This window comes from Pleurodeles waltl, chromosome 8 (assembly GCF_031143425.1).
Source record: "Pleurodeles waltl isolate 20211129_DDA chromosome 8, aPleWal1.hap1.20221129, whole genome shotgun sequence".
Lineage (NCBI taxonomy): Eukaryota > Metazoa > Chordata > Amphibia > Caudata > Salamandridae > Pleurodeles > Pleurodeles waltl.
In genome coordinates, this window is record NC_090447.1 from 1,547,347,363 (window position 1) to 1,547,363,970 (window position 16,608).

The 16,608-nt window shown below is 46.4% G+C and overlaps 1 protein-coding gene across 4 annotated transcripts in view; it reads left to right on the forward strand.

The window, feature by feature from the left end:
• LOC138248978 (zinc finger protein 613-like) overlaps positions 1-16,608 on the forward strand; it is a 109,706-nt gene that overhangs the window by 28,900 nt on the left and 64,198 nt on the right. For all 4 annotated transcript variants that reach the window (XM_069203040.1, XM_069203042.1, XM_069203041.1 and 1 more), the window contains exon 3: positions 10,626-10,736. In XM_069203040.1, coding sequence (XP_069059141.1) covers positions 10,626-10,736 — 111 coding nt within the window. The remainder of the gene's footprint in view (positions 1-10,625; positions 10,737-16,608) is intronic.

The window sequence follows — 16,608 nt, forward strand, 5'->3', positions numbered from 1 at the left end:
TCAAGAACAATGGCTCCATTTTAACCCTTCTTAATGACCTCACATCAAAAAGGATGCCTAAAAATATTTTATGGAAAGCTATCTGCCAAAAAGCTTTTGAAAATCTTAAAAAGGCCATGTGCTCTGCACCTATGTTAAGAAGCCCTGACTATTCCAAGCAGTTCATAGTACAGACAGATGTTTCTGAGGTAGGGGCTGGGGCACTATTGTTACAACTTAATACAGAGGACCAGGACCAACCTGTAGCTTTTATAAGCAGAAGGTTGACCCCCAGGGAAAAGCGTTGGTTAGCCATAGAAAGGGAGGCCTTTGCTGTGGTTTGGGCTTTGAAGAAGCTGAGGCCATACTTGTTTGGCACTCACTTCCTTGTTCAGACATAGCACAAGCCCATTCTATGGTTAAAACAAATGAAAGGTGAAAGGTGAGGTGGTCAGTATCCCTACAGGGAATGGACTCCGTAGTGGAACATAGACCTGGGAGTACCCACTCCAATGCAGATGGACCCTCCAGATATTTCCACTTAGACAATGAAGAATCAACTGGCAAGGTCAGCCTTATTGTCCTTCCTTTGGAGGGGGAGGGATTGTGTAGGAAAGTACCCTCTTTTTGGCACAGTTACCCCTACATTTTGCCTGTTGCCAGTATGTGTTGACTGTGTTCATTGGGATTCTGCTAACCAGGACACCCCCTACTTCTTAGACCCAGGTTAGAGCCCGTTTAGGCCTTACTGGGTAGTACAGGAAGTTCATTAAGAACAATGGCTCCATTTTAACCCTTCTTAATAACCTCACATCAAAAAGGATGCCTAAAAATATTTTATGGAAAGCTATCTGCCAAAAAGCTTTTGAAAATCTTAAAAAGGCCATGTGCTCTGCACCTATGTTAAGAAGCCCTGACTATTCCAAGCAGTTCATAGTACAGACAGATGTTTCTGAGGTAGGGGCTGGGGCACTATTGTTACAACTTAATACAGAGGACCAGGACCAACCTGTAGCTTTTATAAGCAGAAGGTAGTCCCCCAGGGAAAAGCGTTGGTTAGCCATAGAAAGGGAGGCCTTTGCTGTGGTTTGGGCTTTGAAGAAGCTGAGGCCATACTTGTTTGGCACTCACTTCCTTGTTCAGACATAGCACAAGCCCATTCTATGGTTAAAACAAATGAAAGGTGAAAATCCCAAACTTTTGAGGTGGTCGGTATCCCTACAGGGAATGGACTCCATAGTGGAACATAGACCTGGGAGTAGCCACTCCAATGCAGATGGACCCTCCAGATATTTCCACTTAGACAATGAAAAATCAACTGGCAAGGTCAGCCTTATTGTCCTTCCTTTGGAGGGGGAGGGGTTGTGTAGGAAAGTACCCTCTTTTTGGCACAGTTACGCCTACATTTTGCCTGTTGCCAGTATGTGTTGACTGTGTTCATTGGGATCCTGCTAACCAGGACCCCAGTGACTGTGCTCTCTCCATTTAAATCTGGTTGCTTGGACCACACACACCCCCCACATTTGGCATAATGGTGCCCCCTTATAAGCTCCTGGTATGTGGTACCCAGGTACCCAGGGCATTAGGGCATCAGGGGTTCCCCATGGGCTGCAGCATGTATTGTGCCACCCATGGGAGCCCATGTAAAATGTGTCTATAGCCCTGCCATTGCAGCCTACGTGAAAAGGCGCTTGCACCCTTTCATTCTGGTCACTGCACCATGTCACTGTAAGTCACCCTATGGCAGGCCTGCCTAGCCCAGAGGTCAGGGTGTGGGTACCTGTGTGTGAGGGCACCCCTGCATGAGCAGAGGTGCCCCCACAAACTCCAGCCCCATTTTCCTGGACTTCGTGAGTGCAGGAATGCCATTTTACATGTGTACTGGATATAGGTCACTACCTATGTCCAGCTTCATAATGGTAACTCCAAACCTGGGCATGTTTGGTATCAAACATGTCGGACTCATACCCCAATACTGTTGCCAGTATTGGTTGTATGATTCCATGCACTCTGGGGGCTCCTTAGAGGACCCGAGCACTGCTTCTACCAGCTTTCTGGGGGTTTCCAGGCAGCCCATGCTGCTGCCACCCCTCAGACGGATTTCTGCCCTCCTGCTGCTTGACCAGCTGAAGCCCAGGAAGGCAGAACAAAGGATTTCCTTTGGGAGAGGGAGGTAACACCCTCTCCCTTTGGAAATAGGTGTAACAATGCTTGGGAGGGGTGCCCTTCTTGCATAAACCAGTCTGCACCATTTCAGGGACCTCCAGTCCCTGCTCTGGTGCGAAACTGGACAATGAAAAGGGGAATAACCACTCACCTGTCCATCACCACCCTAGGGGTAGTGCCCAGAGCTCCTCCAGATGGCCACTCAATTCTGGCATCTTGAATCCACGGTGGGCAGAGGCCTATGGGAGATTCTGAGTGGCCAGGTTAGGCAGGTGACATCAGAGCCCCCTCCTGATAGGTGGTCGCCTGGCTAGGTGACCAATTCCCCCCTTCAAGGGCTATTTAGGGTCTCCCTCTTGGGTGGGTCCTCAGATTCGATGTGCAAAACTCCATCAGGAATCCTCTACAATGTTTAATTGACTTCTGACCACTGGAGCCACAACTGGACTGCACCAGAACCTACAATCTGCAGTCACAGCAACCACTTTGCTCTGCAACATTGTTTCTCTGGCTCCTTCCAGCAACTGCAACATTTCCCCCGCTGTGCATCCTCTAGGGGCGGCCAGTCTTCAGTCTGCATAAGAAGCAAGAAGGAATCTCACTTGCAGTGAAGGAGTCACTTCCCTGCATCTGCAGGCACCAACTGCAACAATGACCAGCTGCATGGATCCCCTCTCATCCTGAGCTGCGTGGATCCTGTATCACAGGTAGGTGGTCTGGAGTGGTCGCTTTGGTCCTCTCTGCCAGCTGTCCACCTTTGGTGAAGATAGGCCCTTGCCTTCCCAGGCAGGACAGTACCCCCGTGCACTGTGTCTCTTGCAGCTACCAAGGCTTGTTGGCATCTCCTCCAAGGGATCTTCAGGCTCTGTGTAGCCCCAGCCCCCAGCACTCTTCCCTGCAATGCACAGCCGTCTGCGTGCTTCTCCTGTGACGTGGGACAGGTGTGCTGTGTGGCCCTCTCTGCGACTCCTGGGCTGCTTGCCTGTGGGTCTTCTGAGGGGCTGTCTCTTCTTCTTCAGACTCTCTGCACTGCTGAGGGTCGCTTGGGACTCCCCCTTGGGCCGAGTCCCCTCAGACCTTGCTCATCCATGGTAGGTCCACTTTTTTACCTGCTGCGACATTTGCCTTTGCCAAGGCTTGTTGGTTGTTTTTCCACTCCACAGATTGACTGCAATCTTTCATCCAGCCTGGGACGTCGACTGCATCACCCAGGAACTCTTCATCTGCGCCAGTGCTGCATTGTTGTCTGTCTACTGTAGGAAAGTACCATCTTGCCTGGCATGTTACCCCCATTTTTCACTGTATATATGTTGTTTTAGTTGTATGTGTCACTGGGACCCTGTCACCCAGGGCCCCAGTGCTCATAAGTGTGCCTGAATGTGTTACCTGTGTAGTGACTAACTGTCTCACTGAGGCTCTGCTAATCAGAACCTCAGTGGTTATGCTCTCTCATTTCTTTCAAATTGTCACTAACAGGCTAGTGACCAATTTTACCAATTTACATTGGCTTACTGGAACACCCTTATAATTCCCTAGTATATGGTACTGAGGTACCCAGGGTATTGGGGTTCCAGGAGATCCCTATGGGCTGCAGCATTTCTTTTGCCATCCATAGGGAGCTCTGACAATTCTTACACAGGCCTGCCACTGCAGCCTGAGTGAAATAACGTCCACGTTATTTCACAGCCATTTTTCACTGCACTTAAGTAACTTATAAGTCACCTATATGTCTAACCTTTACCTGGTAAAGGTTAGGTGCAAAGTTACTTAGTGTGAGGGCACCCTGGCACTAGCCAAGGTGCCCCCACATTGTTCAGGGCCAATTCCCCGGACTTTGTGAGTGCGGGGACACCATTACACTTGTGCACTACATATAGGTCACTACCTATATGTAGCTTCACAATGGTAACTCCGGATATGGCCATGTAACATGTCTATGATCATGGAATTGCCCCCTCTATGCCATCCTGGCATAGTTGGTACAATCCCATGATCCCAGTGGTCTGTAGCACAGACCCTGGTACTGCCAAACTGCCTTTCCTGGGGTTTCACTGCAGCTGCTGCTGCCAACCCCTCAGACAGGTTTCTGCCCTCCTGGGGTCCAGCCAGGCTTGTCCCAGGATGGCAGAACAAAGGACTTCCTCTGAGAGAGGGTGTTACACCCTCTCCCTTTGGAAAATGGTGTGAAGGCAGGGGAGGAGTAGCCTCCCCCAGCCTCTGGAAATGCTTTCATGGGCACATTTGGTGCCCATTTCTGCATAAGCCAGTCTACACCGGTTCAGGGACCCCTTAGCCCTGCTCTGGCGCGAAACTGGACAAAGGAAAGGGGAGTGACCACTCCCCTGACCTGTACCTCCCCTGGGAGGTGCCCAGAGCTCCTCCAGTGTGCTCCAGACCTCTGCCATCTTGGAAACAGAGGTGCTGCTGGCACACTGGACTGCTCTGAGTGGCCAGTGCCATCAGGTGACGTCAGAGACTCCTTCTGATATGCTCCTTCAGGTGTTGCTAGCCTATCCTCTCTCCTAGGTAGCCAAACCCTCTTTTCTGGCTATTTAGGGTCTCTGTCTCTTGGGATTCCTCAGATAACGAATGCAAGAGCTCATCCGAGTTCCTCTGTATCTCTCTCTTCACCTTCTGCCAAGGAATCGACTGCTGACCGCGCTGGAAGCCTGCAAAACTGCAACAAAGTAGCAAAGACGACTACTGCAACTCTGTAACGCTGATCCTGCCGCCTTCTCGACTGTTTTCCTGGTGGTGCATGCTGTGGGGGTAGTCTGCCTCCTCTCTGCACTAGAAGCTCCGAAGAAATCTCCCGTGGGTCGACGGAATCATCCCCCTGCAACCGCAGGCACCAAAGAACTGCATCACCGGTCTCCTGGGTCTCCTCTCAGCATGACGAGCGAGGTCCCTTGAATCCAGTAACTGTGTCCAAGTGACTCCCACAGTCCAGTGACTCTTCAGTCCAAGTTTGGTGGAGGTAAGTCCTTGCCTCCCCACGCCAGACTGCATTGCTGGGAACCGCGACTTTTGCAGCTACTCCGGCCTCTGTGCACTTCCGGCGGAAATCCTTTGTGCACAGTCCAGCCTGGGTCCACGGCACTCTAACCTGCATTGCACGACCTCCTAAGTTGTTCTCCGGCGACGTGGCACTCCTTTGTGCGACTTCGGGTGAGCACCGTTTCACGCATCCTCGTAGTGCCTGTTTCTGGCACTTCTGTGGGTGCTGCCTGCTGCTGAGAGGGCTCCTTGTCTTGCTCGACGCCCCCTCTGTCCCCTGACGCAATTGGGGACATCCTGGTCCCTCCTGGGCCACAGCAGCATCCAAAAACCAATAACCGCACGATTTGCAGCTAGCAAGGCTTGTTGGCGGTCTTTCGGCGGGAAAACACTTCTGCACAACTCTCCACGGCGTGTGGGATCCATCCTCCAAAGGGGAAGTCTCTAGCCCTTGTCGTTCTTGCAGAAACCTGCGCTTCTACTGTCCAGTAGCAGCATCTTTGCACCCACAGCTGGCATTTCCTGGGCATCTGCCCATCTCCGACTTGCTTGTGACTTTTGGACTTGGTCCCCTTGTTCCACAGGTACCCACGACTGGAAATCCATCATTGTTGCATTGTTGGTTTGTGTCTTTCCTGCAGAATTCCCCTATCACGACTTCTATGTCCTTTGGGGAACTTTAGTGCACTTTGCACTCACTTTTCAGGGTCTTGGGGTGGGCTATTTTTCTAACCCTTACTATTTTCTAATAGTCCCAGCGACCCTCTACAAGGTCACATAGGATTGGGGTCCATTCGTGGTTCGCATTCCACTTTTGGAGTATATGGTTTGTGTTGCCCCTATCCCTATGTGTCTCCATTGCATCCTATTGTAACTATACATTGTTTGCACTGTTTTCTAATACTATTACTGCATATTTTGGTATTGTGTACATATATCTTGTGTATATTTGCTATCCTCATACTGAGGGTACTCACTGAGATACTTTTGGCATATTGTCATAAAAATAAAGTACCTTTTTTTTTAGTATATCTGTGTATTGTGTTTTCTTATGATATTGTGCATATGACACTTGTGGTACTGTAGGAGCTTCACTCGTCTCCTAGTTCAGCCTAAGCTGCTCTGCTAAGCTACCATTATCTATCAGCCTATGCTGCTAGACACCCTATACACTAATAAGGGATAACTGGGCCTGGTGCAAGGTGCAAGTACCCCTAGGTACTCACTAGAAGCCAGTCCAGCCTCCTACATCTACGTCTCACCATCGGCCAACTCCTGCATCCACAGACGGGTGGATTTTGGCTCGTTCAAGACTGGCCACTCCAACTGGACTTGGTTCCCTTCTTTTTCAGGTCTTCCTTTTCCAAGATCCACCTTTGGTTTCTTGCAGTTTTGTCCGGGTTTTGCAATATCCTTCTCTGAAGTCCTTTTGGTGGGTTATGAAAAATCCAGTAACTTACCTCTTTTCTCCTGGTCGCTGGGGGGCACTTTGGTACTTACCTTGTGGGTTTCCTAGTTCCTCCAGTTCCCCTCTACCGATTCCACTTCCTTGGGTGGCGGCCCGACTTTCGCATTCCACTGTCTTAGTGTATGGTTTGGTCCCCCTCAGGCCTTCAGTATTGCCTATTGCTTTTCACTGTTTTCTATTGCTTTTTATGCCTATTTCTGATCGCTATTGGACATATATAGTGTGTATGCTTACCTCCTATTGGAGTATTGCCTGTTTAGCACTTTAGAGAGAGTGTTACTGTCATAAAAAGCCTTTATTTTTGTAACACTGAATGTTTTCTTTCATGTGTGTAAGTGCTGTGTGACTACGGTGGTATTGCATGAGTTTTGCATGTCTCCTAGATAAGTCTTGGCTGCTCATCCACAGCTACCTCTAGAGAGCCTGGCTTCTAGACACTGACTGCACCTCACAAACAGGGGATATCTGGACCTGGTATAAAGTGATAATACCATAGGTACTCACTACACACCAGGCCAGCTTCCTACAGCTCCTCTTAATAACTCCAAAAATTCACACCTATTGTGCTTATTGAGCTTACACTTTCCTTTCAATTAGAACATTCCCACATGTAATCATAAATATCACCACAACCAAATACCACAAAAAGTTAATAAATATACACATGGTTTTAATCCTATTATATAGTTTAAAGACAGTCATTAAAAAGCACACATATTATCTAGATTCCATATGCAAAAATGTCAAATTCAAGGAGGATTTTCACAGCACAGTTTGTGTTTCAATATGTGCACCTCTACTTCTATAGCATTCAGTGTCTATGAAATTCATCACTAACATGTAGGTACACGGGTGCACCATAGGTTGTGTCTTTAGAATCCATAGTCGCTTTTTGGTGGGAACAGTTGATGAGCACAACCATGTTCAGCACAATTACATGAATTATTTCTCCCCACAATGTAGATTCACACAAACTTGTCCAGATCCCATGGAAATTTGATCACTCGTAGGTTCATTCTGAACAGTTTTCCCAATCCTAGCAATCACCGTATTGCCATGGAAGGAAGCACTCACCACTATAAAGTGCAGCTCTCCTTGAGTGCATAATTGTTTGTGTTGGGCGCCATCCACTGATCCTGTCTCCCAAATGCATTCAAATTAAAGTTACTAAAACCTATCATTAATATTCTCCTATGTGGCCACTTCTGTTCAAATGCTTCTAGTGTGGACTCATTTGTGTAGTTAAAGCTGGGGAGGCAAGTGAAAGTTTATTTTTTTATTTCTTTCTTCCTGAATTAAACTCCTAACAGGATTCAAACTTATCTCCATTCATGCACTTCTTTGATAGGTGTAGGGCTGGATTGCTGAATGGAGGGATTTGAGACAGGCAGGAAGGTTGGAGGAACAATGAAAATGTATTTTATTGACCAAATTCAATAAAATGGTACAAAGAAGAGAGTAAGGAGAAGTAAACAATGTAAGAACAACTGACAACAGGAATGAATAAGGGAAGGGAGGAAATGAAAGCAAATTTCTTTATAGGCACTGGAAAAACACCATCCTTATTATCATGCATGGAGCAAAAAAGAAAAACACTTATAACTAATCAGGACATCATGTGAGGTTCTAGGAATGTAGGTGGTGGGAACTGGGAGGACGTGGGTTGTCACCAGGGGGTGGGGGTTGCTCAGAGCATAATTTAGTCAATACCAGAATCCAAAAATGGCCATCTGATTTGACCACCTGTTTGGAAAATGAGACAGATGCAGCTTTAATGCATCCAATTCTCACGGCAGAGAACTGAGAGATTCTTGTCAATGTGGTCTCCACTGCTCTTCCGATCTGACTCTTTGAATGGGAGTCTTTATCCAGCTGTTCGCCAGTGTAGACGTCATAGAATCTGTTGTGTAATTCTTTCTTTTTGTACTGAGGAGAAAAGACATTAAACCATTAAGTGGCTGTTGCTGTGTTTTTGTATTTGAGGATGTTCTGAAAAATGAGAGCTTCTTTCCTTGCCATTTTATCAGTTATTTAACAGCAAATAATGTTGTGTCCCAGGAGAACCATTGCGTTGTCAAACCAGGACCCTCAACTAATACATTTTGAGGTTTGTTGGTGGAAGGTTGGCAATTTTTGGGCAGATATATTTGGGTTTGGATTTTAAATTAATCTGAGATGTTTAAGCTCTTTCTTAAGTGTGATGGTCATGAATATGGTACATCACAGTGTCACACATTGGAGCACAACAAGCCGAAACACCTGAGTAGATGAATCAGGTGATGCTGTAAAGAACAAGCATTGGCATAGCCCATAGGTCTCGCCTATGTCTTTGCCAGCATGCTTTCTTTATGGTTTTTCGACACATTTGTAGGGATATCTTTACTCACGCAAAATGTAACAAGTGGGTGTGTGCAGAAAAAAAGAAAGGCTCACGGCCTCCCAAGACGGCCACCATGTTTAAAAATTACAGGTGATTATTGGACTCTATAATTTATTCTGTAAACTACCAGCAATGGAGCGTACATTTTTTTTTAAAAGGAAGGAAAGCAGCGAGAGAGATGGAGTGATTGAACTACACTCTACTCTCTCCTCCCAACAAAATCAGTCAAGCTAGGCCTGCCTGGCGCTATCATGACTGTCATGCTGGACATTGATTCATCATCTGCCTGTCTGTACAGAATGACAGCGCTTCTGTTTTTTTGGGGGGGTATTCACACAATAGGCTTGCGGTGGGGGAGGAGAAGAGTAGAATTAATAATGAACCCCAGAATGGTGGGCGGCTGCATTTTAGAGGTAGATTTCGATGTGTGCTTGCATCTGCCTCCTCCTACACATGCACTACTCAGTCGCTGACAATGTGAGAGTGACACAGTGGCTCGTGCAGGAGGACACTGCTCCAGGCGCTTCTTCAGTCCTCAACGTGGTGGAAATACTGAGATCCCAGTAGGAGCTTGTGAGTGGGTTGTTTAGCACAGTGCATAAACAGGCTAAAGTCCCCAGGTGGTGCAATGCATATGGACCTAACCCTGGGGAGATCCCAACTTCCTCTTCACACACGCTTGGGGAAGAGGGGATAGATAGGAGCACCATATGACCCCATGAGAGCATGCATAAATCACTGTACGTCTTGATAATTGGTATCTGTACCTAGGAGGTTTGACGTCACTAAGGGGTCACAGTATCGCTGTGTAATGGTCATTACTTGGCCACTGGACCCAGAACGTTGCCGCAGAGGACTAAGTACAATCGCCCACTTCACAGACGCTTCGCTGATCAAAGGAAACGCGCGAACGCTTGTGTGAAGTGCTATTTTAGAATTTAAAAAAAAGTTCCTTAGCCAGCAACTAAAATGGGACAAGTGGAAGGCTACAAGTAATGGGTGCCTGCTTCATGGGCGGGAAAAACACAAAAAGGAGGGACAAATAGGGAAAAAAAAAACACTTGGAAGCAAGGATTTTTAAAGGACACCTTAACAAAAAAATTAAATGCAGTGTGCAGGCTGTAAGCCCACAAAGTATATACAGCATGGCTTGAAGAGACAGCACAAGCACTGTCTAGGCTTGACCTAAAAAGTGTAAAAAAAAGAATACAAATTTGTAAGTAGAAACCAGAAAAAAAGTTTTGTTTGGCCTTTTTATAATTCAAGTGGACTACTTTGAACCTTTTTCGGCTTCTGTCCTGTTTTGTTGTATTTTACTATAACTTAGACTATATGTGTGAACTTTAACGTTTTCAATCCTTCCAGGCTCATTATCATTTGAATTGAGTAAATTAAGCCCCTGTTGTAGGCATTATTGCTGAATATTCACTGTAACTTTTTGTAGCATTGTGCAGTGAGGGATTGCTGAAGACAGGAAGAATTGAACTGTGGGGGGTTTTACAGGTGTGTGGGGTGCAGAATTTGAGGAACTTGTTGAAGGTGGCATACTGCTTCCTGCCATACTCAGGGCTGTTTAGACTGAGGAGAAAAGTGGGACTTCTACAGTTTTTATTTTCTGCTTTCTTTAAATAACAGGTCCTCTTATTGCTGCCACTGTCTGTTCATTACAAACTAAAGAAAAATCCGATGTGTGCCCCACATACAACCAGGACCCGGAGAGCAAACACAGGCTTCATCCATCCCCCGGTGAGTAAGCATTGAAATGTGACTTCATGGACGTGCAGGAAGGCACACCCAAACAACAAAGCCACACAGTTTTGTGATCAGTTTTGTCAGAAAGTGATCTGGATGAAAGCCAGTCTGATCAGTATTCTAATATTTCAGATGCAGAACGCATCATGTAAGAATTCTTGAATTTTAAGTACTTGAACAAAAACATAGCAGCACAACAACCTTCATATTGAACATTTTATTTGGGGTTGGTGATGCAAAACTCAGACAAATTGTGGTTGATGTATAACTGGTGTGTGCTCATTCCTCTGTGCAGTGAACATTGCAGTACCTTAGAGGGTGAGTCACGTGGTCCAGCTGATGTTACCGATCACAAGTGCTGGAAGCTACCTAGTAAACTACAGATCCTCATCAATAATTTGTGTGGTGACAGCTCCTGTATGGCCAGTAGGAATCAGATATTAAATCCCAAAAAATGAGGTAGATGAAAGTACAGCAAGGTGTAACCAGCACAACTTACCTCTCCTTGTGGGAGAGTTACTCAAGTTAAAACCTCTCTGAAATGACAACCATTGCAAATACTTTCTGTTTGGAAACTTTCAAATCCTCCTTTGTTTCTGCAGTTGTTCTTGCACTCGTGCAGTGAATTGTTGCATCTATAGATGCAACTTTCAGATGGTGCATGCAAATGTTCACAGTACATTCACAGTATGGAAAGGAGAATTCCATTGTTCGCCATTTGTTCTTCTTACTGCTTTCTTGAAAGATTTGACTTTTAGGCAGATTACAATTTCTACCTTAACTCCATCCTTCCTCCAGAATCATCCATTACAATTTAAACATGCTTGCGTGTGTATGATTTGTAATGTGTGCAACATATGCAACTTATACATCCTTCTGACAGTGTGCTAGATGTTTGTTTTTGTGTTCTCCTGTATATTGTGTGTTTAAAATATCCCACCTTCTCTCCACCCCTCCCCAACCACCATTTTGTACAGCCTGTTTGTGTTGTGCTATAAGAAAAGGTGGGTGAATACTGAGGGTGCATGGGCCATTGTCTAAACCATCACCATGAAAATGAGAGATGAGATTTCAGGCTTTTAACATGGTGCATGGACAGCTACCAAAGAAAAGATGACATTAATGGAGGTAAAATTCATAAGACCATTGCCTCAAATAACTTAGTTGAAACTTCTAGCTAAGGCAGGGTAAGCAGACAACTGTCATCTAAACACACCTGCTGACAGGAATACGTGTTGTTCTCCCATTATATACTCACCCCCTCCTAGTCACTTCATTTGGACGGCTTGTAGGGAAAGTGCCAGGCAGTCAGTGAGGGGAACCGAGCGTAGTCTCGGTTTCAGCTGTAACTGATCTCCCACACCACTTGAATAGGGAGACTCACAAGGAGAGATCCATACAGCAAGATATTCAGAGTTCACAGACGAGGCATTCTCCAAGAGAGGTTCCCTTAAACTGGGCCTGAAAGCACAGACTGAATGAGAAGACACAGAAAGGGATTTTGCAAAAAATCCCTCATATTTCAAAACCCACACTAATTACTAAGCATTGGTAGTGAATACTAAAACAAGTTGCATACAAAGCCAAACACTATGGATGGCTCTAACCGAGGGAGCCCCACCTCCAAAACCACACAGTGGATCAGAGACCGCCAAGGCCAGGCAGACAAGTTCTCGGGATAATGACCAGGTATACCATTGGGAAGTCTGCTCTGACCCCTCAGTGATCCCTGCGTGTGGGTGCTCACAGACGCTAGCCATGCTGTGTCCCACTGGCGAAGGAGATATAATTGGCGGTATGAATATGATTGTAGTGACATAGAGTACCAGGTACAACTAAGCGTGCTTATCATAAAGGGCACGCCAGATAACACTATTTCTCCCTAAATCTGAGCATGACAGGAAATATCTGCTCACGCCCCTCCTGTGTGACATTTTTAATTTCTTTATTTTTTGCAGGTTTATATAGCGGATTGTGACTTTTACTCACATACATTTCACTGATGAGTCTATGGCTTTCTGAACCCTAAGATCAAAGGCTGGCTGCATGCATTTCCAAGAGTCCAACCATCCTTCTCACCTGTAAGCATTCCCCACATAAATGAGAGAGAGACCTGGAAACTCCCAAGGGGAGAGAGTTCAGAGAAAGAGAGTTCAGAGTGTAAAGTCCCTTCAGGAGCCTGAGATACCGGCAAAATGCGGCTCTTTTCTTTTTCTAATTACCCATGATATGACATCATAAATTTCATGTTGTAGCTCAGTGGTTCCCAACCTGTGGTCCGGGGACCCCTGGGGGGCCGCAAAGCCTTCTCAGGGGGTCTGCGAGAGCCTAGAAAATTAAAAAATATTAACAAATATTGACAAATTAGGTCCCCAGCTTCCAGTAATGACTCAGGCTGGGGTCCCCGGATTCCCATGATGATTCAGTGGGGGTCCCTGGGTTCCATTAATGTTAAAGTGGGGTTCCACAGAAATCAAAAGGTTGGGAACCACTGTTGTAGCTCAAACGATGTTTAGGATGTGGCATAAAACCACTAATTTCCTGATATTTATTCAATACAATGTTCATACAGTAAGGTATTGATACATGTAATGATGCTGTCTGTTTAACGGAGTGAAAAATGGGCCACATTCCAGTCCATCATTTTATTTTCTCAAGTGCCACTACAAAGAGAAGACCAACCAAATGTAAATCTGTCTTGGCCCGCCCCAAAAGGGACAGGTGAGCCAAATCTGTTAGACCACACTACCTTTGGGTCTCATTTGGGTTCCAGCGAAGGGACCCTTTTCTGGACATATATATCTCACTTACTTAATGAAAGAAAAGGTGATGAATGGAATGCAAGATGTGACAGGGACATAGGTCCATTACAGTAACCTATGTAAAAATCTCACTGTGTATTTACCATAGAATGATCCCTCCCCAGCTGGTGTCTGTGAGCACTACAGACGGAGCATTAAAAAGTTATTTCACAATATCAACACATATCTTTTGCTACATGATTGAGTAGGTACCCACAATATGCAAGCAACCTTACAGACCTATTGTAAATAAACAAAATGAAACTGAAGATTCTGTGAATGGCGAGTGAATGCCCTCTGCTTACTGGAATGGTAAGACTGTTGTCATTGACAGTAACTTCTAACATTACTTGCCGTTCCTCTAACTCTGATTCATGTGAGGTCAGATTCAATCAACCAATCAATCAATCAGTCGACTTGTAGAGTGCTACTTGTCATCTGTGAGGGTATCCAGGCACTGGTGCGGGTCCTGGATCTCAGTCGAAGAGCCAGGCTTTCAGCGTCCTATAGATATCCTGTCTCTTGTAGCGTGGAAGAGGTCCTGAGGTGCAGGAGGAGGCCATTCCACTGTATAGTTGCGAGGTAGGAGGAGCTTCCTCCTGCTCTGCTGCGTTGTATGCAGGGAGTATGGGCCAGTGCGAGGGAGGCGGAGTGGGGCTGTCTGGAGGGTTTATGGAATCTCAGGGGTGGTTCAGGTAGACGGGCGCAGGGCCTTGAACGCATGGGTGAAGAACTTGAACTGCCATCTCTTCTGAAATCGGAGCCAGTAGAGGTTTTTAGGGTAGTGGGTGGTAGGGTTGATGTGGGTGTGATGAGGAAGATCCGTATGAGTCTTGCAGCGTTCTGGATGGTCTGTCGTCTTTGAACTTGATGGGTCCCGATTCCCATGCATAGGGTGTTTCTGTAGACCATTCAACTAGTGACGAGGAATTGGGTGATTGTGTGTCTCGCATTTTGGGAAAGCCACTTGAAAATCTTACATAACTTGTGTAGGATGAAGAAGCTGCGTTGACTTGGGACCTCATGGTAAGTTTGCTGTCCAGGATAATACCGAGACTCCTGGCAGGTTCAGCTGGGGTTGGAGAGGGCCTAAGTTCTGTGGGCCACCAGGAGCGCCCCCTGGGGAAGTTGGTGCTGCCCAAAACCAAGACTTCTGTTTTGTCTGTGTTGAACTTGAAGCAGTTATTCCTCATTCAGTTGGCGACGGCCATGCACTGGTGAAAGTTGGTTCTGGTGGCAGTGGAGCTTTTAGAGCAGGAGAGGATGAGCTGTGTGTCGTTGGGGTAGGATATAATGCTTAGTCTGTGGGATCTGACTTTTTTGGCAAGGGAGAACATGTAGATGTTGAAGAGGGTGGGGCTCAGTGATGAGTCTTGAGGATCTTTGCAAAAGATTGGTTTGGGTTAGAGGTGGAAGGTGGATTGGTTGTGTTTTGTTGGAGAGGAATGAGGCGATCCATCTGAGGACGACTCCTTGGATGCCTATGTTGTGAAGTCTGCCAATGAGCGTGTGGTGGGAGCTGGCGTCAAAGGCTGCTGAGAGATCGAGGAGGATAAGGGCGGCTGTCTCTCCTTTGTCGAGGAGGGCCCAGATGTCTCCTGTGGCCAAGATTGGGGCTGTCTTGGTGCTATTGTTGCTGCGGAACCCGGGTTGGGAGTTGTACAGGAGGTGATTGTGTTCCAGGTAGATGGTAAGTTGTTGGTTGACGGCTTTTTCGATCACTTTGGCCGGGAAAGGGAGCAGGAAGATGTATCTGTAGTTGCTGAGTTTGTTTTAGTTCCGCTAAAGGTTTCTTTAGCAGGGTTTTGATTTCTGCATGCTTCCAGTCTTCTGGGAAGGTGGCAGAATCCAGTGAGGTGTTGAGTAGGATGAAAAGTTTGAGGCCGATACTGAATGCTCCTACGTTGAAGATGTCATGGGAGCATTGGTTTAGAAGGGGCCCCTGAGTTGATGGATTTCATGATGGTGGTGGTGTCCTGAGTGGTGAGGTGATGCCAGGTGGTTAGCCTTTGGATGGTCATGTGTGTGGAGGTATGGGTGTTGAAAACGTCTCCAGGCCTGAGTTGGGGTTTGAAGTTTCTGTAGATTTTGGTGACTTTGCTGTGGAAGAAATCTGCAAGGCTGTCCTGAGAGGGAGAGATGTTACTTGTTGCTGTCGCAGGGTTGGTGAATTCCTTGACTATGGAGAAGAACTCCTTTCTGTTGTTGGGGTTAGCTTCCATGCCCAATGCCAGGGCTTTTTTTTTGTCTTACGTAGTTGGGGGTTGTAGGAAAGTACCATCTTGCCTGGCATGTTACCCCCATTTTTCACTGTATATATGTTGTTTTAGTTGTATGTGTCACTGGGACCCTGGTAACCCAGGGCCCCAGTGCTCATAAGTGTGCCTGAATGTGTTACCTGTGTAGTGACTAACTGTCTCACTGAGGCTCTGCTAATCAGAACCTCAGTGGTTATGCTCTCTCATTTCTTTCCAAATTGTCACTAACAGGCTAGTGACCATTTTTACCAATTTACATTGGCTTACTGGAACACCCTTATAATTCCCTAGTATATGGTACTGAGGTACCCAGGGTATTGGGGTTCCAGGAGATCCCTATGGGCTGCAGCATTTCTTTTGCCACCCATAGGGAGCTCTGACAATTCTTACACAGGCCTGCCACTGCAGCCTGAGTGAAATAACGTCCACGTTATTTCACAGCCATTTTTCACTGCACTTAAGTAACTTATAAGTCACCTATATGTCTAACCTTTACCTGGTAAAGGTTAGGTGCAAAGTTACTTAGTGTGTGGGCACCCTGGCACTAGCCAAGGTGCCCCCACATTGTTCAGAGCCAATTCCCTGAACTTTGTGAGTGCGGGGACACCATTACACGCGTGCACTACATATAGGTCACTACCTATATGTAGCTTCACAATGGTAACTCCGAATATGGCCATGTAACATGTCTATGATCATGGAATTGCCCCCTCTATGCCATCCTGGCATAGTTGGCACAATCCCATGATCCCAGTGGTCTGTAGCACAGACCCTGGTACTGCCAAACTGCCCTTCCTGGGGTTTCAC